The sequence below is a fragment of the Rhinoderma darwinii genome, chromosome 4 (genome assembly GCF_050947455.1).
Source record: "Rhinoderma darwinii isolate aRhiDar2 chromosome 4, aRhiDar2.hap1, whole genome shotgun sequence".
In the NCBI taxonomy this organism is placed as follows: domain Eukaryota; kingdom Metazoa; phylum Chordata; class Amphibia; order Anura; family Rhinodermatidae; genus Rhinoderma; species Rhinoderma darwinii.
The window spans coordinates 156,336,705-156,360,549 of NC_134690.1; the positions used below are offsets into that span (position 1 = coordinate 156,336,705).

Below are 23,845 nucleotides of genomic sequence, written 5' to 3' on the forward strand. Positions count from 1 at the left end.
GTTGTGAACTCTGCTCTTACCATTACGTAGCTCTCAGTCTGTTATCTCTCCTCCACTCCTGTCCTCAAGAACACCTTCACATGATTGCCAAGTCACCACGTAATGGTAAGAGCAGAGTTCACAGCAGCACAGAGTATTTCAGGAGATGAGCGTGCGGATCTTGTGCGTGGTGGTGACTTGCCAATCATGTGAACGTGTTATAGAGGACAGGAGTGGAGGAGATGTAACAGACTGAGCTACGTAATGGTAAGAACAGAGTTCACAGCAGCACAGAGTATTTCAGGAGAGGAGCGTGCAGATTCAGTGCTGCTGTGAACTCTGCTCTTACCATTACGTAGCTCAGTCTGTTACCTCTCCTCCACTCCTGTCCTCAATAACACCTTCACATGATTGGCAAGTCACCACCCCGCACAAGATCCGCACGCTCATCTCCTGAAATACTCTGTGCTGCTGTGAACTCTGCTCTTACCATTACGTGGTGACTTGCCAATCATGTGAAGGTGTTCTGGAGGACAGGAGTGGAGGAGAGGTAACAGACTGAGAGCTACGTAATGGTAAGAGCAGAGTTCGCAGCAGCACTGAATCTGCACGCTCATCTCCTGAAATACTCTGTGCTGCCTTAAACTCTATGGACAGGTCAGGATCCTGTTTCTTTTAAATGCTGCACTGTAGCGCAGCCTTATATAGTGGATCGAGCGGGTTCCCCAGCAGCATTTAAAAGAAACCGTGTTTGTGTATGTGTGTTTGTGTATATATGTGTGTTTGGGTATGTGACTTTGTCTGTTTTTGTTTTTATATGTGTGTGTGTATATATGGGTGTGTTTGTGTATATGTGTTTTGTGTATATGTTTGTGTATATATGGGTGTATTTGTGTATATGTTTGTGTGTAGATGTTTGTGTGTGTTTTTGTATATGTGTATATGTGTGTATATGGGTGTGTGTTTGTGTGTATATATGGGTGTGTTTGTGTATATGTGTTTGTGTATATGTGTGTTTGGGTATGTGTGTTTTTGTTTGTATATGTGTTTGTGTATATGTGTTCGTGTATGTGTGTATAACTGTGTGTGTGTGTGTGTGTGTTTGGATATGTGTGAGTTCGTGTATATGTGTTTGTCTGTTTATGTGTGTGTGTATATCTTGTTGTGTTTGTGTATATATGTGTGTCTGTGTATGGTTGTTTGTGTGTGTGTGCGTGTATATATGTGTGTGTAGGAGAGTAGAAGTATTGGTATTGTTCACATTGATAACTGTTTTTTTATGTTGTTGCAGATTTTGATGTACCGATTGGACTACATCTACGATTCGTTGGACTACTGCGTAGATCTGCGTTTTTTCAAATTTTAATAAAATGGTTAACGAGGGTTTTGTTGGGGATTTCTTATTTCAATAAAAAAGAATTGTCTTTGTGTTTTTTTTTCAAACTTTATTAGTGCCTAGATAATGGCAGTTGGCTGATTGACAGCGTCCATTATTAAGGCGGTACTTAGTGTTAGCCGGTGCAGAGGCTAGCACTAACCACCCATTATTACCCCGGTACCCACCACCACCAGGGGTGCCGGGAAGAGCTTGGTACGATCCAGTACCCGACCATCTGTTGTGATGGTCGGGTACTGGGGCGGCCGTAGGCTGGTATTATGAGGCTGGGAAGGGCCAAAATCAGTGGACCTTCCCACCCTTGTAATGCTAGGCTGCTGCTGCTGTGTTGTATCGGGCTGGTTATAAAAATGGGGGGGACCCCCACGTCGTTTTTTTTTTGGAATTTAACAAATTTAGCAATAGACGGGTCCCCCACATTTTTAATAACCAGCCATATACAAGGCCGCAGCAGTCTGGCATTACATGGGTGGGAAGGGCCACTGGTTTTGTCCATTCCCAGGCTAATAACACTGTGTTGTATGTGGCTGGTTATGATAAATTGGGTGGAACCCCATGTCTTTTTAAAAAAAAAAAATGTAAATAAATAAATAATTTAAAAAAATGACGTGGGGTCCCCCCCACTTTTATAACCAGCCAGATACAACACAGCAGCAGCAGCCTAGCATTACAAGGGTGGGAAGGTCCACTGTTTTTGGCCCTTCCCAGCCTCATAATACCAGCCTGCGGCCGCCCCAGAGCCCGACCATCACAACAGATGGTCGGGTACTGGATCGTACCTGGCTCTTCCCGGCACCCCTGGTGGTTTTGGGTACCGGGGTAATAATGGTGGTTAGTGTTAGCCTCTGCACCGGCTAACACTAAGCCTCGCATTAGTAATGGATGTTGTCACTCAGACAGCGGCCATTACTAAAGTGGTAATAATAAAATTTGAAAAGAAAAAGACAAAGATATAGATAAAATATTTTATTGAAATAAAGCACCCCCAACACAACCCTCATTAACCATTTTATTGTAGAAAAAAAACCGTCATCGAAGTAGTCCTCGAAACCGACGTAGTCCAAACACCAAACCTGTAAAAAAATAAAATAATGAAATAAAACATGTCGTAGGCTTAGATTCAGTTTAATGTGTGATACTGACTGTTATACCATGTATAGAAGCCTGCCGTGAAGTTGACTTAGATACAGGGCGCCAGCAGACAGTATCATACATGGCCATACATACATACATATATACAAATATACATACATATATACAAACATACATACATACATACATATATACAAGCATGCACATATATACATGCAAATATACATACATGCAAACATACACACATATATACATGCAAACTATCATACATACATGCATACACACACACACATGAAAACATACATACAAACAAACATGCAAAGATACATAATACATATATACAAGCATGCACAAATATACATGCAAACATAAATACATGCACATATATATATATAAACATACATGCAAACATACATGCAAAAATAAAAACATGCAAACATACATACATGCACATATATACATACATACATGACAACATACATACAAACATACATGACAACATACATACATGCAAACATACATACATGCAAACATACATACACACATGCAAACATATATACATGCAAATATACATACAAACATGCACATGTATACATACATGCCAACATACATGCAAACATACATGCACATATATACATACATACATGACAACATACATACATGCAAATATACATACATACATACACACATGCACATACATGCCAACATACATGCACATATATACATACATACATACATGACAACATACATACATACATATATATATATACACACATGCAAATATACATACAAACATGCATACATACATGCAAACATACATTCATGCAAACATACATGCAAACATACATACATACAAATATACATACACACATGCACATATATACATACATGACAACATACATACATACATACATGACAACATACATGCAAAAATACATACATGCAAACATACATACATACATACATACATGCAAATATACATACAAACATGCACATATATACATACATGCCAACATACATGCAAACATACATGCACAGATATACATACATACATACATGCCAACATACATACATGCCAAAAAATAATAATAATACGTTCATACTTACTTTCCTCCTGTCCGGCCTCCAGCGATGACGTTTCATTCATGTCGCCGCTGCAGCCTGTGATTGGCTGCAGAGGCGGTCACGTGGGATGAAGCGTCATCCTGACGTACGTGACCGCCACTACAGCCTGTGATTGGCTGCAGCGGCGAAAGGGATGAAACGTCATCGCTGGAGGCCGGACAGGAGGAAAGTAAGTACGAACGTATAATTTTTATTTTTTTATTACATTTAAATGGTATTTTCCGCGCGCCGAGCATGTACTGTGAAGGTTGCTGAAAGAGTTAGTGCAGCCCATTAACTCTATCAGCACCCTGGACAGTAGCATGCTCGGCGCACGTAAGTGACAGGTTCGGTCAGAACTAGTTCGGTCCGAACCGAACTTTTTTGTGAAATTCGGCGAACTAGCCGAACCGAACTTTTGATAAGTTCGCTCATCTCTATTTACAATGTTAGGGCAAAGCCACACATGGCGGAATTGCTCTTGAATTCCGCTGCGGACACTCCGCAGCGTTAATCCGCAGCGGAGCCGTTTCTCCATTGACTTCCACTTCTATTTAGTAGGGTTCATTTAGACGAGGCTGAAAATTCCGCTGCGGAGCATAAGCTGCAGTGTGGAATTTGGTGTCCGCAGCATGCAATGGATGTTGCGGAGTTGTGGCGGACTGGTTGGGGACTCATGGCGGAATTTCTCCATTGACTTCAATGAAGATTCTAATTTCCGCAATGAAGTCCGCAGCTGTCATGCACATGTTATGTGTGCTGCGGATGCGTCTTGCTTTTTTGACATGACATTTCTTCATTCTGGCTGGACCTATGTATTTCTAGGTCTACAGCCAGACTGAGGAAGTCAATGGGGCTCCCGTAATTACGGGAGCGTTGCTAGGAGACGTCAGTAAATAGTCACTGTCCAGGGTGCTGAAAGAGTTAAGCGATCGGCAGTAACTGTTTCTGCACCCTGGACAGTGATTACCGATCCCAATATACAGCAACCTGTAAAAAAAATAGAAGTTCATACTTACCGAGAACTCCCTGCTTCTGTCTCCAGTCCGGCTTCCCAGGATGACGTTTCAGTCTAAGTGATGGCTGCAGCCAATCACAGGCTGCAGCGGTCACATGGACTGCCGCGTCATCCAGGGAGGTCAGGCTGGATGCCGAAAGAGGGACGCGTCACCAAGACAACGGCCGGTAAGTATGAAATTCGTTTACTTTCACTAGGGAAAGTGCTGGCCCTTCTCTCTATCCTGCACTGATAGAGAGAAGGGAAGCACTTTTACCGCAGTCCGCAGCAGCTAGTCCGCATCAATTTACTGCACATTTTGGGCAGATCCGCCGCAGAATCTGTGCGGCATTGATGCGGACAGTTGCGGAGGAAATCCGCCACGTGTGGGCATGCCCTTAAGGGTTAATTTGCTGTAAATCCCTAGCAAATTCTGTAACGCAGACATTGAGGAATTTGGTGCACAAAATCCGCATCAAAACCGCAGGTAATTCCGCAGGTAAAATCTGCACCTAAGGGCTTATTCACACGAACGTATAATACGTCCGTGCTAATCACACGCGTCGCACGGACCTATGTTACTGAATGGGGCCGTTCAGACTGTCATAGTGAATTTCACGCAGCGTATGTCCGCTGCGTGAAACTCATGACATGTCCTATATTTGGCCGTGTTTGAAGTCAATGGGTGTGTGCAAATTGCGCTCGGCACACGAAAGCACTTCCGGGTGCCGAGCATGATTCGCGCAACAGCAGTAAAAACAATGAATAAAACAGAAAAGCAGAGTTTCATCATAATGCCGGCTGCGCGAAAATCACGCAGCCACGCACCATATGCTGATGACACACAGACCTTTTGCGCGCGCAAAACGCAGCATTTTTTGCACGCGCAAAACAGACACGCTCGTGTGAATCCGTCCTAATAGTGCGTTTTTTTATACGTTTTTAGGTGCGGTTTTTACATTTTGATGCGGAAATAGGTGCAGGTTTTATGCTGCAAATTGTTTATTTTTTTTTAAACTAGTCAGAAACAATTTGCAAGCGGAAACGCAAGAGAAATCGACATGTGGCATATTTTCATATACGCACCGCAGGTAAATTTTTGTGCAGAAAATGCGACATGTAGATGAGATTTCTTGATCTCATTTACTTTGCTGATCCTGTATTACACTGCGGATGTTTTTTGCAGGCAGAAAAATCTGCCTCGAAATTCCTTCAGGCTTTCTCTGCCTCCCATTGATGTCAATGGTAGGTCAGAGACGGAAATGCAAGAAGAAAGCATGTCGCTTCTTTTTCTCATGAGCGTTGTTTTCCGCTTGTGGGAAAAAACCGCCTTCGCCTCCCGTTGAAATCAATAGGAGGCGATTTCGGCTGTTTTTTGCCACAGTTTCCAACGCGGTTTCCGCTGCAAAAAATGCGTCAAAAATCTCTATTTGTGAACAGGGCCTTATTCTTGTGCGGATCTGCTACTCGCTTGTGGCACATCTGCGTCAGAAATCAAAGGGAAAGCCTCATATTTAATGGCAACGTAAGAACGGAGGATTAGTTCTCCTTACATCCTCACAAGCGCTTCCCCCTCCCTTAAGGCCCCTTCACATCGTGTTGTTGCCCTAAGTTTATTGTGTACGTCAGGAAATCTCCTACCGTACACAATAAACAACGTAAACGATAATTCACAGGGCTACGTCGGGCTGGTAGACGTCGGTATACCTTATTTTTGAAGGATGGAATAGCATAGTAGACTTTGCTATTCCGGAGTCCCCAGGCAGAGCATCACAAGTTCTCTACCCGTGGACTTTGTCCCTGGGATAGCTCCTGACATCACACTCCATATATGTAAAGTGACATCAGGGGATTCTCCAGGGCCGGAATCCCTGGCCAGAGTGTTGCCGACGCTCCGGCCGTGTACTCAGGCTTTGCAAAGCTTCGGACCTCACTTTACATATATGGACATCAGGAAGAGCGCCATAGTCCCTGGGCAGAGCGCTAGTAGAAGGCTCCATCCCTGTTCATGGACAGTGACTTCAGGAGTTTCCCCTGGGCCATTCCCCGGGCGATGTATGCCACTATATGCCATACAGTCGGATACGTTTTGGCTAAATAGATCAAAATCCAGAACATTAACCGGTCACTGCCTGCTCCATGGTTTCCTTCACTGTAATTGACATCAGCACCAAAATCAGTTAATGCGTATAATGTACAAACGTGAGCACCACACTTTCCGTTGCCCACCCCCGGTAATGGAGGTTGGCCCAGACATCTTGGCTGTATGGGGCCCAGAAATTCCTGATGGCAGCCCTGGGTTTGGATCTCATCTTTTCAGTCAAAAAGTCACAAGAAACCAAAGCAAGCCAAGCAGAGGAATCTCAAACTGTTCTCTATGCTCTGAAAGCTACAGAACCAAAACATTCATGTGACCTTCCCCTGGGTGTTTCCTGTGACATGTGACAAGTTCAAATTAAGTTTAATACCTTCCGTTTTTTTAACAGACCGTTAAAAACGGAAGTCAAGCGGAAGCACAAAGTCAGTTTAAAATGGAGCAACGGAAAGGACATGGAGTACAAATGGAAACCACACTGATATCATAACGGACACACGGATTCGTTAAAAACGGATGTGAAAACGGTGATGGAAGTGTGAATGAGGCCTAAGTTTGTGACTTAAAATGCAAATGCTAAAAGAACGTAGAACTTTATACTTGACATATGTAGTAATTTAGCCAGATAAATAAATATTTGCTGCACATATTTGTGGAGACTTTACAGCACACTATAGGCTTCAGCAGCTACACTTCCGCATTTACATGAATACAATAGTATAAGTGCAGCAATAAACCCTATTGGTCATTTAGGTGGAGATGATTTAATTAAGAAGGTGTGTTCTTGGTAATAATCCTGAAAGACTAGGTGATACTGAAGACATCCACATTGAGCTCTGCAAGGAAACTGTGCACATACTGTAGCTCCAGCTATCCAAGTGACCCAGGATAGTCAAGAAATGGAAAACATGAAGACAGATATACATGTCCTGCTAAACCCTGGCGAGGAGAATGAAATGGTAAGATGACATTTGAGATAAAAGCATGATCACGTTTACAACAAGTGTGTGAAACTGCATCAGAGTTGTGTCTTTACTGAACAGGGCAAGAAGATCGTTACCATAATTATATATTATACCGATATATTACATAGGCAGTGAAAATAGGTCTTCTAGAGGGATGATCCTCTCATGGAAGAAGCCAATATAGATAGGATATAAGGAATTGAAAATGTGTTCTAGATCAGGTGGTTTTTTGGAGAGGTTTTAATGTATTGAACGACATACAGTATAATACTGTATACAGATTTAGCAGAGCTGGGCATAGGTGATATTATGATATATTATCCGTGTTCTCGCGATCGGTGGTGGTTCCAGCAGTGGGGTCAACAGCGATCAGACAATTATCACCTATTCTGTGGGTAGGTGATAATTGTCAATTGTGGCACAACCGTTTTAAGCTAGCTATATGCGATATATAAGTTAGGGCCTGTTCACATCAGCGTTGGCTTTCCGTTACGGGGTTCCGTCGGAGGTTTCCGTCAGGTGAACCCCGCAACGGAAACTGAAACCACAGCTTCCATTTCCGTCACCATTGATATCAATGGTGACGGAAACATTGCAAACCTCCGACGGAACCCCAGAACGGAAAGCCAACGCTGATGTGAACAGGCCCATAGAAGAGAGACAGAGTTCTTTTCCAACTACCGCAGAAACATGCACGTTTTGCTTGAATGGGTGTTATTTCATTAGGAGGGAGATAAGTGGTTGCCAGATATCTATGGGACTCATAATGTCACAGAAACACGAAGGATTGGACTGGTTAAAATCCAACTTGTTTTTACCTTGTGTTCCCTAAAAGGAGACATCAGGAGACGGTTGTGTTGTTTCAAAATTAAGTTCTGCTACATCTGTACTAGTCACAAAAAGCAACAATGTAATAATAGCTTGATAAATGGATATGTGCTGCAACAAGGTCAGACTGGCCCACCAGAGAACCAGAGGATCCTCCGGTGGGCCCAGGCTCTAACACAATAATGGACCTTAAAGCTCCAACAGAAGACAACCCCATTTGGAGGTGATTTTGGAACAATCACTTGCCACTAGGGTCTATTTCTCATGACTTGATTCACAAATTACCTATTAGACCTTATTGATGATATATCCTGTGTGTACAATTATTAAATAAAATGTAGACATGCACTATATTGATGGAGGGTGGGCTCTCAAAATCATATCCTTTGGTGGGCCCAAGGATCCCCAGTCCTATGCTTCTGCAATGAATTTCTCCTTAACCCCTTAGCGCACCAGGACGCACCGGTTTGTCCTGGTGCAATGTTTGGAGAGCGCTCACGCGCTAAGAGCGCTCCATATGCTGCGGGTGTTGGCTGTGTTTTACATCCGACACTCAGGACTAACTGCCAGGAGCAGCGATTGCGCTGTTCCTGAATGTTTAACCCCTCAAATGCTGCCGTCAATCGTGACCGCAGCATCTGAGGCGTTGAAAAGAGGGGGGCAGCCCCCTCCGACAGCTCATCGCCCCCCTCCGCAGCGAGATCCGGGGGTGACGATGGCTGTTATGGCAGCCTAGGGGCCTAATGAAGGCCCCCAGGGCTGCCTTCACTCTGCCTCTGTTAAGCCCTGCCTGTGGCAGCGCTTAACAGATGCCTGTAAAAATGACGATATACTGCAATACATTAGTATTGCAGTATATTGCACCAGCGATCTAACAATCGGTGGTTCAAGTCCCCTAGGGGGCTAATTAAATGTGTAAAAAGAAGTAATAAAAAGTTTTTAGTAGTGCAAAAATAATAAATAAATAAAAGCTTCAAAAAAAACCCTTTTCCCATTTTTCTTCTAAAGTAATGTAAAAAATTAAACAAGTAAACAAAATTGGTATCGCTGCGTCCGTGGAAGTCTGAACTATTACAATATAGTGTTATTTAATGCACATCGTGAAGGCTGGAAAAAATAAAACTTGTAAACAGCCAAAAATCGCCGTTTTTTTTGGTCACCTTAGCTCCCCAAGAGAATGGAATAAAAAGTGATCAAAAAGTCCATAAAAACTACAGCTCGTCCCAACAAAAAAATAAGCCCTCACAATGCACGAAAAAATACAAAAGTTACAGCTCTCAGAATGTGGTAAAACAAAACTATTATTTAAAAAAAAAATTTTTTGTTTTTTTAAAGTAGTAAAATATAAAAAAATCTATATAAATTTGATATCACTGTAATCGTATTGAGCCACAGAATAAAGTTAAGTTATTGTTTTTACCACACGGTGAAAGATGTAAAAACGGAACCCAAAAAATAATGGAGTAATCGCAGTTTTTCCCAATTTCAGCCCGCAAATAATTTTTTTTCAGTTTCCGAGTACATTATATGGTACTTTAAATGCTACCAATAGAAACTACAACTCCTACCGCAAAATATAAGTCCTCACACCGCTCTATTGACGAAAAAATAAAGACGTTATGGCTCTTGGAATGCGGGAGGTGAAAAATGAAAATCAAAAAATGGCTTGGACCTTAAGGGGTTAATAGTTGTAATTCATAACATCAAATACACATAGGTGAAAATGAGGACTGTGTCAATGTTTCCTGGCTCAAAGGCAGTTTGTCTATTTTAGTAGCACAGAATGCCACTATTTATGCTCAAATTTTGCATAGGGACTAATGGTAAAATCCTTGAAGTATATTAAAAGGAAACAATAGCATAGCATTTTCATTGAGGAGTGAATGTGAAATTTGTTTGTGCACTTGTAGGTTATGAGGTGTGGTGAGTTTGGCTTTACTATACAGTATATTGTATATCAGGATTGCTGGGGGGTTCCAGTAGTTGAATCAGCACCGATCATTAAAAGGATCGTCCAGTGTAGATGTCTATTTTCATACACCATATTAGGGAGTTCTAAGGGGGGGTCCCCTGTTCAGGATCCTTTTCTCTTGTGGAGAGTGGTTATAAGGACTTGTCCTGCATTACATAGACAACCTATTAATATGAATGGACACTGTGTAATGCTTAATTTACACTGTGGTGGCGTTGCAGAGATTTTCATTACTTATTGGCAGTTTTCCTCACAGATTACAGCTGATCGCTGGGAGGAACCAGTAGGAGGACACTTTATGAATAGTTTATTGTCAAGGGAGCCTTATAACAACTAAGGATTGTCCAAAGCAGAGAACCCTATAAAGTGATGACCAATGCTAGCGGTGATACGCCTTCACTTTACAAGATGGGAATATCCCTTTAAGAAGGTAACAAGTTCCTTGTTAAGTGCAATCTGGGGGAAAACTACAACTCCCAGCTGGTCCTGAATGTCTACAGCTGTCAGGGCATGCTGGAAGTTTTAGTTCCCCAAGGAGGGGAAGGGGGTGACAGTAATTTGTTAATGCATTTGCTATAATTACCTAGTAGGGGAGGGAAATCCGTAGATAAACTTTTATTTTGTTAGACCTCAGCCGCCTGGCCCTTGCCTTAGGTCTTACTATTTCTGACTGGTCTTAGCTGTGTGAGTCTATACTGCCTCCACTCTGTTTGTAAGGATGAATGATGTGGTCGCATGGCGGCAGGGCTAAGAGTACCCGTTTTATGGAGCAGTCCATTTATGGGGCCCCAACTAAGTGAGGCCCTCCTCCATAATATACTGGGGGACTGTTGGAATTTGCAATGTAGCGTGCATCATATTACCTAACAAGGCGCACAGCTGATGAATAATATGTGGTAGGCTAATGAACAAGGCCAGGTTTTACATACCTAGCAAAATTAATCTCAACATAAAACTGATGACAAGCTTTCATATTTTCCACTTGGTATTAGTTGAAAGACATATACAGTGGATTTTTGGGGGTTTTGAACAATTTAATTGGCACAACATTCCTACCTCTATGAAGGTGCAAACAATAATTAAAACAACAAACAATGAACTTTATTTTCCATAAATATTCACCCCTGAAAGTCAATACTTTGCGGAGTCACCTTTTACTGCAACTACGGATGCAAGTCTCTTGAGCTATGTCTCTATTAGTTTAACACATCTAGAAACTGGTATTTTTGCCCATTCCTTCAGACCAGGGGTCTCAAGCATGCGGCCTGCAGGCCGCATGCGGCCCCTGGGGCTGTTATCTGCGGCCCACGGGACACAGAGCCGCTAGTACAGACTCTGCTCTGGGACTCTGGAATTCCCTGACATCGCTGTCCACTTATGGACAGTGTGTCCCGGGCAGAGCGCTAGTATCGGCTCTGCTCCGGGACTCTGTGGAATTCCCTGACATCGTTGTCCATATATTTACAGTGTGTCAGGGTCTTCCCCAGAGCGGAGTCCCGGGCAAAGCGCTAGTATTGGCTCTGCTCCGGGACTCTGTGGAATTCCCTGACATTGGTGTCCATGAATGGACACACAATGTCTGGGGCTTCCCCAGAGCCGGAGTCCCCGGCAGAGTGCTAATATAGGCTCTGCTCCGGGACTCTGTGGAATCTTCTGACATCGCTGTCCACATATGGACAGTGATGTCTGGGGCTTCTCCAGAGCTGGAGTCTCGGGCATAGCGCTAGTATAGGCTCTGCCCTGGGACTCTGCGGAAGCCTCTGACATCACTGTCCATACATCGACAGTGATGTCAGGGGCTTCCCCGGAGCAGGAGTCCCAGTGATGTCAGGAGCACAGCTGGAGTCCCAGGAAGAGCCTACTAGCGATCTGCCCGGGACTCCAGCTCTGGGGTTGCCCCTGACATCCATGTCCATATATGGACAGTGATGTCAGGAGCAGAGCTGGAATCCCAGGCAGAGTGCTAGAAACGGCTCTGCTACGGGACTCCAGCTCTGGGCAAGCCCCTGACATCACTGTCCATATATGGACACTGATGTTAATGGCTTCCCCAGAGTTCTGGCGCAGAGCCTATACTAGTGCCCTGCTCTGGGACTCCAGCTCTAGGGTTGCCCCATATATCGCATTCTGGTCCAGGAGGATCCCCTGATGTCACTGGGTATGGACAGTGACGTCAGGGGCTCCAACAGTAGAGGAATCCCCAGCCAAAGCGTTGGGGTGTGTGTGGCATTATCTGCAGAGGGCACTGTGGCAGCATCTGCAGAGGGCACTGTGACAGCATCTGCGGAGGGCACTGTGACAGCATCTGCGGAGGGCACTGTGACAGCATCTGTGGAGGGCACTGTGACAGCATCTACAGAGGACACTGTGGCAGCATCTACGGAGGGCACTGTGGCAGCATCTACGGAGGGCACTGTGGCAGCATCTACGGAGGGCACTGTGGCAGCATCTGCAGAAGGCACTGTGGCAGCATCTACAGAGGGCACTGTGGCAGTATGTACAGAGGACACTGTGGCATTATCTAGGTGTGTGTTGCATTATCTACAGAGGGCACTGTGGTATTATCTACAGAGGGCACTGTGGCATTATCTACAGAGGGCACTGTGTAGATAATGCCACAGTGCCCTCTGTAGATAATGACACAGTGCCCTCTGTAGATAATGACAGTGCCCTCTGTAGATAATGCCACAGTGCCCTCTGTAGATAATGACAGAGGGCACTGTGGCATTATCCACAGAGGGCACTGTGGCAGCATCCACAGAGGGCACTGTGGCAGCATCCACAGAGGGCACTGTGGCTGCATCCACAGAGGGCACTAAAAAGGGGCTGCCCAATCTTGACGTGTGTCTGCCAAGAAATATCTCAAATTTTAAACCTAGCGGTATTATTATAGTAATGTAGTAGTAGTAGTAGTAGTAGTAGTAGTAGTATTATAGTAATATAGTGTTATAGTAGATCAAATAACTAATTGTTTAACAATAATTTTGTATTGTATCAAATTTGAAAGTAATGCGGCCCGTCAACTTCCCATTTTTTCTATATGTGGCCCACTTACCCGGCCGAGTTTGAGACCCCTGCTTTAGACAATGCTGCTCAAAGTCCTTCAGGTTAGATTTGTTATGTTGGTGTACAGAAGTGTTCAAGTCATGCCAAAGATTCTCAATTGAATTGGGAATTGTGTTCTTGGGGTAATGGGCAGTGTTGGGTTTGTGCCCCACATAGCGTTTTCCATGATGGCCAAAAAGTAAAATTTTAGACTAGTCTGAACAGGGAACATTTTTCTATATGTTTAAGGAGTCTGCCACATGCTGTTTGGCAAAAACTACTGATTTCTTATGGTTTTCTTTAAGCAATAACTTTTTATTGGCCACTCTTCCAAAAAGCCCCACTCTGTGTAGTGTATGTCTTATAATGCCCTATGGACAGATACTTTAATCTCTGCTGTGTTTTTTGTTTTTTAGAGCTCCTTCATGTTTGTCGTTGGGGTTTTTGTTGAATCACTGATTAATGCCCTCCTTGCCCTTTCTGTGAGTTTTGTTAGGGGCCCTTCTCTTGTCACGTTTGTAGTTGCGCCATATTTTTAAAAAATATTTTTATCATTTATTGAATGGTGCTTCGTGGGAAGTCGAAGTTAGGATAGTTGGTTATAATTCTTTTATAACCCAAACCTGATCTATACTTCTCCACAACTTTGTCTCTGACCTGTTTAGAGAGCTCCTTAGTCTTCATGTTGCTTGCTAAAGCTAGCCATACACTTAAGATATTTGTTGCCAAAACAATTGTTCGTTCGTAATACAGCCGTTCCTCCTGACTTTCCCATACACATGCACATTTGGCTCAGCTGAGCATGTATTTGTATGCAATAGGGTGAAAGCCGCTGCCAGAAGAGTCTGGCAGTGACTAATCTGCTTACAAACAAAGAAATTCAACAGCCTGATCTATCTCTCCTCCGAAGGTCGGGACGCATACACATTGAATAATTAGGCCTTCATTCACATCTGTGCTATACATAGTCGACTACGCTATTGATTCTGTCAAAACAACGGAACCCTTGCACAACGGAGACAAATGGAAACCATTGGCACCGGATCGTCGCCATTGAAATCTATGTTTTCCGTTTGTGTCTGTCAGGGCTCTGTTCCGACGGAAAGCTCTGACAGAACGTCGGAACGGAGCCCTAGCGCAGATGTGAACGAAGCCTAAGTCAAATTAAATTAAGTTATTTGGTTCAACCAGACCTTATTTAGGGGTTTCATACCACATATGCACTTACAACTTATTTGTTTTTACTTTTTTTTTTTATACATTTTTAAACAAAGTATTTTTTTTTAATTCCCCTGTAGCAATTTGGACTATTTTGTTAGGTACATGAAATAAAATGTAAAATCCATTTTAGTTCTATGTCTTAAGGCTACAAAACAGTAAAAACACCAAGGAGTTAAATACTTTTGCAAGGCCTCTGTAATAATGCTATCCTGACAGTTTTATTTGTTGAAAATCTATTATTTTTATTATTTAGAATACATTTGCTTATCATCCCAGTTTACTATGCATTCCAAGTTTCTTAGGGAAGAAAAAGTAACAGCAATGTGTGGTGCAGGGGTGGACCTATTATATATAATCGGGGTACACGGCTACCTTAAAATCAGCTTCATACTGTCTGTTACATGGCATTAAGGGGCTGAGTTAATAATGTATTTTAAAGCTTGATTGTTAGAGAGACATAATGGTGTTCTATGACTAGCTATTAAAGTGCAAGGAACCCATATACTGTTCTTGCATAGGGCTCCTATGTGTCTATGTCCACCTCTGGTGTGGCAAATATATCATGGAAAAGTCTGCAGCTTTCCATTTGTAGAGAACAGAACTTTATTTACCCAACCATTCAGCCCTCAATGTGAAGTCTTTTTCAACCATCGTGAAGTTGAAGCGTTGCTACAAAGGGTGAGTAAAGATCCAAGTTCTGTTCACTACTGGTGGAGTGCTGCCACTTTTTACATTTATTTGAAGTTGTAAATTTGGGATTGAATGCTCTGCTGCCTGCACCCTGAGACTTTACATGGTCATACTTGCCAACTGTCCCTAAAGTTACAGAGACAGTCCCGGCAAATTACTGTCCTGGGACTTGTCCCAGCAACTGCTACATTCAAGTGTATTCAATTTATGTGATAAACAGGGCCAGGATGCGAAGTAGGCCGCCATCTAGGGAGCCATTGAGGAGATGGGTACAATTTATAGACTACATAGGCAAAACGATTCTCTGCCAATACATTTCTTTGTATAACCTACTGGCTGCTATGTCTGAGCTGCTGATAATGCCGTAGGTGCCCCAGGACGTTGAGCTCTTCCCTACAGTTTGACAGAAGACAATTAAATGAATGAGTGTCCCATCTGACACTTCAGGGTCCTGGGGGACATTCTGAAGCTTTTGCCTTGGGTACCAAGAGTTCTTGTACTGCCCTGGTTATTGTCTGCCAATATATTCAGACTTCAGCGCATATTGTAAATACATTTTTTTTTTTTAAATGCTAATGCAATGGATTGAAAATTATTAGTATTATTAAAAACATGCATATTACCCTGTTACATTAAAGCAATATTCACACATTTTCTAATTGACTTTTAGTAGACTTGCACAACCTGTCTGTTTAGTTTCTGTAATACTGCTTTCATATGGTATCCGATAGCCTGCCAAGACAAAATATTAACACATATTCCATGTGAGATGACTATCTGCAAAAATACTTGCTCATAATTGAACTGTTTATGTACTGTATGGGCAAGAAACCTGTAATTAAATATGGGGACATCCGTGGGATCGTAATCATGGCCCAGGGCCGGCCTTAGAATAGATGGCGCCATGTGCAAAATTTTATGTTTGTATAATGCTCACACACAGTACAATGATCTTTTTTAGTGCCCCCACACAGTATATTTCCCCCTACACAGTATAATGCCCATTTAGTGCCCCCCATTCAGTTTAATGCCCCCATAGCTGCTCCATATAGTATAATGCCTCCATAGCTGCCCCCTTTAGTGAGCTTCACACAGTATATGGCCCTCTTTAGTGCCCACCATGGAGTATCCTGCCCTCTTTAATGCGCCCTGTCCGGAAGGCAGCTGCAGAGTCGCCGGGCCAAGGTGCCAAAGCCAGTTTTAGACAAAATGTGGCCCTGGGTAAAGTTAAAAGTGGGGCCCCAAATGCTGAATTACTGTATCAATAATGCAGTTAATTCAGAAAGCGATGTGCAGAGAAATGCATCGCTGATTTCTAGCGCCTCCAGGAATGTTTCAAGCCCCAAACGATATGTCCCCCCCCCTCTCACACAAAAAAATGTCTATATGCATGTACAGTTATTAAATCATACCACTATACAAGATGAAATATTACCTGCATACTGTTACTGAACACAATTCACTATTACATGACCTATAATAACACAATATAAGGTTCAAATAATACCGCCACACCATAACCACAGTGACTAAATAATACCCCATACTGTTAATGAATAAAAACCACTATACAAATACCAATATTACCACCATGTAGTGACCATATAGTGGTAGATGCCAGTTATACACAGGTAATGAAAAGATGAGTAAAAAAGGCAGTGTCATATGCGGTAACGGCGCCAGGCACAGAGGAAGAAGTACGAATTATCTGATGTATTTTTCAATGGTACTCTTTAATAGAAGACAATGCGTTTCTGGACCGAACCAGTCCCTTCATCAGGTCTGTAACACTGTTTGCAAGTGCAACGTGCTTACATTTGTGGTTACATTTGTAGAGAAAAAAAACATGAAAGCCCGGTATAGGGCAGTTGTGTTTCACATCTGAGATTTCACAGATTAATATGGAGAGAAGCTCCATACGGCATGATACATTTCAGTTTATACAGATGTTTGAACAAACAGTATATGTCATCCATATCTTCAACCATTAACGCCTTAATGACCGCCTATACGTGTTTTCACAACGGCCATTAAGGGTACTTATGCCAGAGTGCCACCTTTTCACGGCGGCGCCTCGGCATAAGATAGCGCCACTGGGAGGCGCTTAAACTCTGTGGACTCAGCTGGTATTGTGTCTAAGGCTGGGTTCACACGACCTATTTTCAGACGTATACGAGGCGTATTATGCCTCGTTTTACGTCTGAAAATAGGGCTACAATACGTCGGCAAACATCTGCCCATTCATTTGAATGGGTTTGCCGACGTACTGTGCAGACGACCTGTAATTTACGCGTCGTCGTTTGACAGCTGTCAAACGACGACGCGTAAATTGACTGCCTCGGCAAAGAAGTGCAGGGCACTTCTTTGCCACGTAATTTGAGCTGTTCTTCATTGAACTCAATGAAGCACAGCTCAAGATTTACGAGCGTCTCAGAGCGACTCAGACGCCTCGTAAATTACGAGGAGGAGCATTTACGTGTGAAACGAGGCAGCTGTTAACAGTCTGTCTTTTCACACGTAAATGCCTCTCATCGTGTGAACATACCCTTAGGGCTCTTTGGATCATTGTAATCAATCTCAGACACCTGTGATAATTAGTTTGCCAGGTGTGCCCAATCAAAGGAAAACTACTTAAGAATGACGTTCCACATTATTAACCCCTTCCCGCAAAATCACGTACAGTTACGTCATGGGAGATGGACTGTTCCCGCATCTCCACGTAACTGTACGTCATGGAGATGAAGCTGGCACCCTGAGGTATCGGCCAGGACCGGAGCTAGCCTCCGATCCGACCGATTAACCCCTCACATGCTGCGTTGAATAGCGATCGCAGCATGTGAGGAGTTTATAGCCACCGGCGCCCCAGCAACGTGATCGCTGGGTTGCCGATGGCTGCAAAGGCGATCGGAGGGCTAATGCTTACCTCCCGGTCCGCCAGCAACGGAATCCTCCTATGCCCCGTCGTCGGCGGGGCCCAGGAGGCTTCCGGTACCAGAAGCTGAGCCGGCATCATGAGCAGTGGGTGTCCGCTGTATGTTACAGCGGACACCCCGATCTATCGCCAGGAACCGGAGCTAGCTCCGATTCCTGGCATTAACCCCTTCGATGCAGCGATCCATTGTGATCGCTGCATCCTAGAGGTTTGTAGCAAATCGGCAGCCTTGCCACGCGATGGCAAGGCTGGCGACTGCTACCATGGCAACAGGAGCCCTAACAATGGACTCCTGTCTGCAATTACGTAAGCTGATTAGGCCCCGCCCAGAGGCGGAGCCTGATCGGCTTGCTGTCAGTGAACAACTGACAGTTCTAATACATTGCACTACATAGGTAGTGCAATGAATTAGAACATCAAACAAACTGTTGGACCTTCAAGTCCCCTAGTGGGACTAAAGAAAAGTGTAAAAAAAAATTGTCAAAAAAAGTGTCAAAAAAGTAAAAATAAAAGTTGTAAAAAATACAATAAACGTTTCAAATAATAACACAAAACACAATCGCCCTTTTTCCCTTATCAAGTCACTTATTATTGAAAAAAATAATAAAGCCATACATATTTGGTATCGCTGCGACTGTAACGACCTGAACTATAAAAATATTATGTTATTTATTCCGCACAGTGAACGCCGTAAAAAAAATAACTAAAAACTACTGACATAATTGCTATTTTTTGGTCACTTTGTCTTCCAAAAATTGAAATAAAAAGTGATCAAAAAGTCGCATGTACCTAAAAATGGTACCTATAAAAACTATAACTCGTCTCGCTAAAAACAAGCCCTCATACAGCTCCGTCGACGAAAAATTAAAAACCGTTATGGCTCTCACAACTTGGCGACAGATAAAATCCATTCTCTTTACAAAAGTTATTTTATTGTGCAAAAAGTTGTAAAACATAAAAAGTGCTATAAATTAGGTATCACCGGAATCGGACTGAACCGCAGAATAAAGGTAACATGTAATTTATAACACGTGGTGAACGCTGTATAAAAAGAACTAAAAAAATATGCCAGAATTGCTGTTTTTTGGTCACCTTGCCTTCCAAAAAAAAAGGATAACAAGTGATCAAAAAGTTGCGTGTACCCCAAAATGGTACCAATAAAAACTACAGCTCGTCACACAAAAAAAACCAGCCCTCATACCACTACGTCTATGAAAAAATAAAATTAGTCAAGGCACCAATAAGCCAGGAAATAAAAATATGCAGTTATGCCGGCCCGAGGGGAACGTTTCTTCTGTTTCAAGTGGCGAATTATCAAGGCCCCTAAAATTAGGAATCCAGGAAGGGGAGGGCCCAAACATATCTGCTGGAAGTGAGGGTGCCCATATTATACCAGGACAACACTTTCCCAGCAAAATTCCCCAAACTTCAAAGGTGCGGAGTGCGGACCAAAAGGGGGATAAGTAAAGACCATTTATTAGTGCGACACCGGCCTGTGCAGAAAGGATTGTGTCACAGCATAACACACATCTATGGATTATTTTATTGGTGTTTTTTACCCCACTATACCACCTGACTATGCCCCTTATATACTCCGCCCGCCTTACATGTACCCCCACATTATAAACGGAAACACCAGTAAGACTCCAAACAAAACTACTACAAGCAAAATCCACGCTCCAAAAGTCAAATGGCACTACCTCCCTTCTGAACCCTACAGTGTGCCCAAACAGCAGTTTACTTCCACATATATGGCATCGCCATACCCGGGAGAACCCTTTTAACAATTTTTGGGGTGTGTGTCTCTAGTGGCACAAGCTGGGCGCCACATATTGCCATATCTATTGAAAAACCATTTTCACTCTGCAACATCACGTGCACACCAATTTCTGCCAATCACCTGTGGGGTTAATATGCTCACTACACCCCTAGGTGAATACCTTGAGGGGTGTAGTTTCCAAAATGGGGTAACTTCTGGGGGGGATCCACTGTTTTGGTCCCACAGGGACTTTGCAAATGCGACATAGCGCCCAGAAACCAATCCAGCAAAATCTGTACTCCAAAAGCCAAATGGCGCTCCTTCCCTTCTGTGCCCTACTCTGTGCCTAAACAGCAGTTTATGACCACATATGTGGTATTGTCATACACAGGAGAAGTTGCTTTACAAGTGTTGGGGTGCTCTTTTACATTTATTTGTTGAGAATATGAAACATTTTCAGCTAAAACTACGTCTTATTGAAGAAAAAGGATTTTTTTTATTTTCACTGCCCAATTCTAATAAAATCTATGAAACACCTGTGGGGTCAAAATGCTCACTACACCCCTAGATGGATTCCTCAAGGGGTGTAGTTTCGTGAATCGAGTCACTTTTGGGGAGTTTCCACTCTACTGGCACCTTAGGAGCTTTGCAAAAGTGACATGGTGTCAAGAAACCAATCCAGCAAAATCTGTGCTCCAAGAGCCAAATGGCACTCCTTCTCTTCTGATCCTTGCCGTGTGCCCAAACAGCAGTTTATAACCACAAATGGGGTATTGCCGTACTCCAGAGAAGTTGCTTTACAAATGTTGTGGTTCTTTTATTCCTTTATTTGTTGAGAAAATGAAAAATGTTGAGCTAAAGCTACGTCTTATTGGAACAAAAGGATTTTTTTTATCTTCACTGCCCAATTCTAATAAAATCTATGAAAGCCCTGTGGGTTCAAAATGCTCACTACACCCCTAGATGGATTCTTCAAGGGGTGTAGTTTCCTAAATGGAGTCACTTTTTTGGTGTTTTCACTGTTTTGGTCCCTTAGGGGCTTTGCAAATGCGACGTGGTCTCCGCAAACCATTCCTGCTAAATTTGAGCTCCAAAAGCCAAATGGCGCTCTTTCCCTTCTAAGTTCAGCCGTGTGTCCAAAAAGACGTTTATGACCACATGCAGGGTATTGTTTTACTCGGGAGAAATTGCTTTACAAAAGTAGTGGTGCATTTTCTCCTTTTAGTCCTTGTGGAAATTAGAAAAAATTAGCTAAACCTACATTTTCTTTGAAAGAATGTAGATTTTAATTTTCACGGCCTACTTCCAATAATTTCTGCAAAAAACCTGCGGGGTCAAAATGCTCACTATACCCCTAGATAATTTCCTCAAGGGGTATAGTTTCCAAAATGGTGTCACTTTTGGGGGATTTCCACTGTTTTGGTGCCGCAAGAGCCTTTCAGACCCGACATGGAGCCTAAAATATTTTCTAATAAAAAGGAGGCCCCAAAATCCTCTAGGTGCTCCTTTGCTTCTGAGGCCGGTGCTTCAGTCCATTACCGCACTAGGGCCACATGTGGGGTATTTCTAAAAACTGCAGAATCTGGGCAATAGATATTGAGTTGCGTTTCTCTGGTAAAACTTTCTGTGTTACAAAAAAAATAGATGAAAAATGAATTTCTGCAAAAAAAAAAGAAATTTGAACATTTCACATCTACTTTGCCTTAATTCCTGTGAAACATATAAAGGGTTAAGAAACTTTCTAAATGCTGTTTTGAATACTTTGAGGGGTGAAGTTTTTAAAATGGGGTGACTTATCGAGGGTTTCTAATATATAAGGCCCTAAAATCCACTTCACATCTGAACTGGCCCCTGTAAAAATAGCCTTTTGAAATTTTCTTGAAAATGTGAGAAATTGCTGCTAAAGTTCTAAGCCTTGTGATGTCATAGAAAAATAAAAGGATGTTCAAAAAACGATGCCAATCTAAAGTAGACATATGGGTGATGTTAATTAGCAACAATTTTGTGTGGTATTACCATCTGTCTTACAAGCTGATACATATAAATTTAGAAAAATGCAAATTTTGGCAATTTTTCGCTACATTTTGGTGTTTTTCACAATTAAATACTTAATGTATGGAGCAAATTTTGCCAGTAACATAAAGTCCAATGTGTCACGAGAAAACAATCTCAGAATCGCTTGGATAGGTAAAAGCATTCCGGATTTATTACCACATAAAGTGAAACATGTCAGATTTGAATAAATTGGCTGTGTCCTGAAGGCCAAAACAGGCTGTGTCTTGAAGGGGTTAAGCAGGCCACAGGTTTCAAGAAATATGGGAAAGAAAAGGGATCTCTCTGTTGCCGAAAAGCGTGAAATAGTGCAATACCTTGGACAAGGTATGAAAACATTGGATATTTCAAGAAAACGTAAGCGTGATCATCATACTGTGAAAAAGATTTGTGGCTGATTCAGAGCACAGACGGGTTCGTTCAGATAAAGGCATAATGAGGAAGGTTTCTGCCAGACAAATTAATAGGATTAGGAGAACAGCTGCTAAAATGCCATTGCAAAGCAGCAAACAGGTATTTGAAGCCGTAGGATCCTCCAGAGGTTTGCAAGTGTGCATAAAGCTATTATTCGGCCACCCCTAATAAATGTTCACAAGCAGAAATGGTTGCAGTGGGCTCAGAAATACATGAAGACTAATTTTCAAACCGTGTTGTTTACTGATGAGTGCCGTGCAACCCTGGATGGTCCAGATGGATGCAGTAGTGGATGGTTGGTGAATGGCCACCATGTCCCACTAAGGCTGCGACGTCAGCAAGAAGGTGGCGGAGTCATGTTTTGGGCTGGAATCATGGGAAGAGAGCTGGTAGGCCCCTTTAGGGTCCCTGGCGGTGTGAAAATGACCTCTGCAAAGTACGTAGAGTTTATGACTGACCACTTTCTTCCGTGGTACAAAAAGAAGAACCGTGCCTTCCGTAGCAAAATTATCTTCATGCATGACAATGCACCAACTCATGCTGCAAAGAATACCTCTGTGTCATTGGCTGCTATGGGCATAAAAGGAGAGAAACTCATGGTGTGGCCCCCATGTTCCCCTGACCTCAACCCTATTGAGAACCTTTGGAGCATCCTCAAGCAAAATATCTATGAGGGTGGGAGGCAGTTCACATCAAAACAGAAGCTCTGGGAGGCTATTCTGACATCCTGCAAATATATTCAAGCTGAAACTGTCCAAATACTCACAAATTCAATGGATACAAGAATTGTGACGGTGATATCAAAGAAGGGGTCCTATGTTAACATGTAACTTGGCCTGTTAAGTTTTTTTTTATTGAAAGAGCTTTTGATTTCTGTAAATATGGCCTCCTGATGCTGCAAATTCAACAAATTACCATTTTAGTTCTCTTTACAACCTTTAAAATGTTTTGATCTCTGTTGTGCATAATAATTTGAAACAGTGATGATGGCTTGAAAATTATACTGACTGTCATTTGTTTCGACTATTTTGGAAAATCAGCAAAAAATAACATTTGCATAATAATTTGGAATGCGGTGTAAAGTAAAATGGTTATTTATAGCCCAGGGTGAACGCCGTAAAAAAATAATAATAAAAAACATTGTCAGAATTGATGGGTTTTGGTCACCTTGCTTGCCAAAATTGGAATAAAAAGTGATCAAAAAAATCGCATGTGCCCTAAAATGGTACCAATGATAAGTACAGATTGTCCCGCAACAAATAAGCCCTCACACAGCTCCGGGGGAGAAAAAAGAAAGACGTTCT

The 23,845-nt window shown here is 42.6% G+C and overlaps 1 protein-coding gene across 1 annotated transcript in view; it reads left to right on the top strand.

Moving 5' to 3' along the window:
- Positions 1-7,562: 7,562 nt before the first annotated feature.
- The window catches only part of LOC142760472 (putative cation-transporting ATPase 13A4), a 136,278-nt gene continuing 119,995 nt past the window's right edge, over positions 7,563-23,845 (top strand). Inside the window, exons 1-2 of the mRNA XM_075863664.1 lie at positions 7,563-7,622; positions 13,890-13,955. Coding sequence (XP_075719779.1) covers positions 7,563-7,622; positions 13,890-13,955 — 126 coding nt within the window. The remainder of the gene's footprint in view (positions 7,623-13,889; positions 13,956-23,845) is intronic.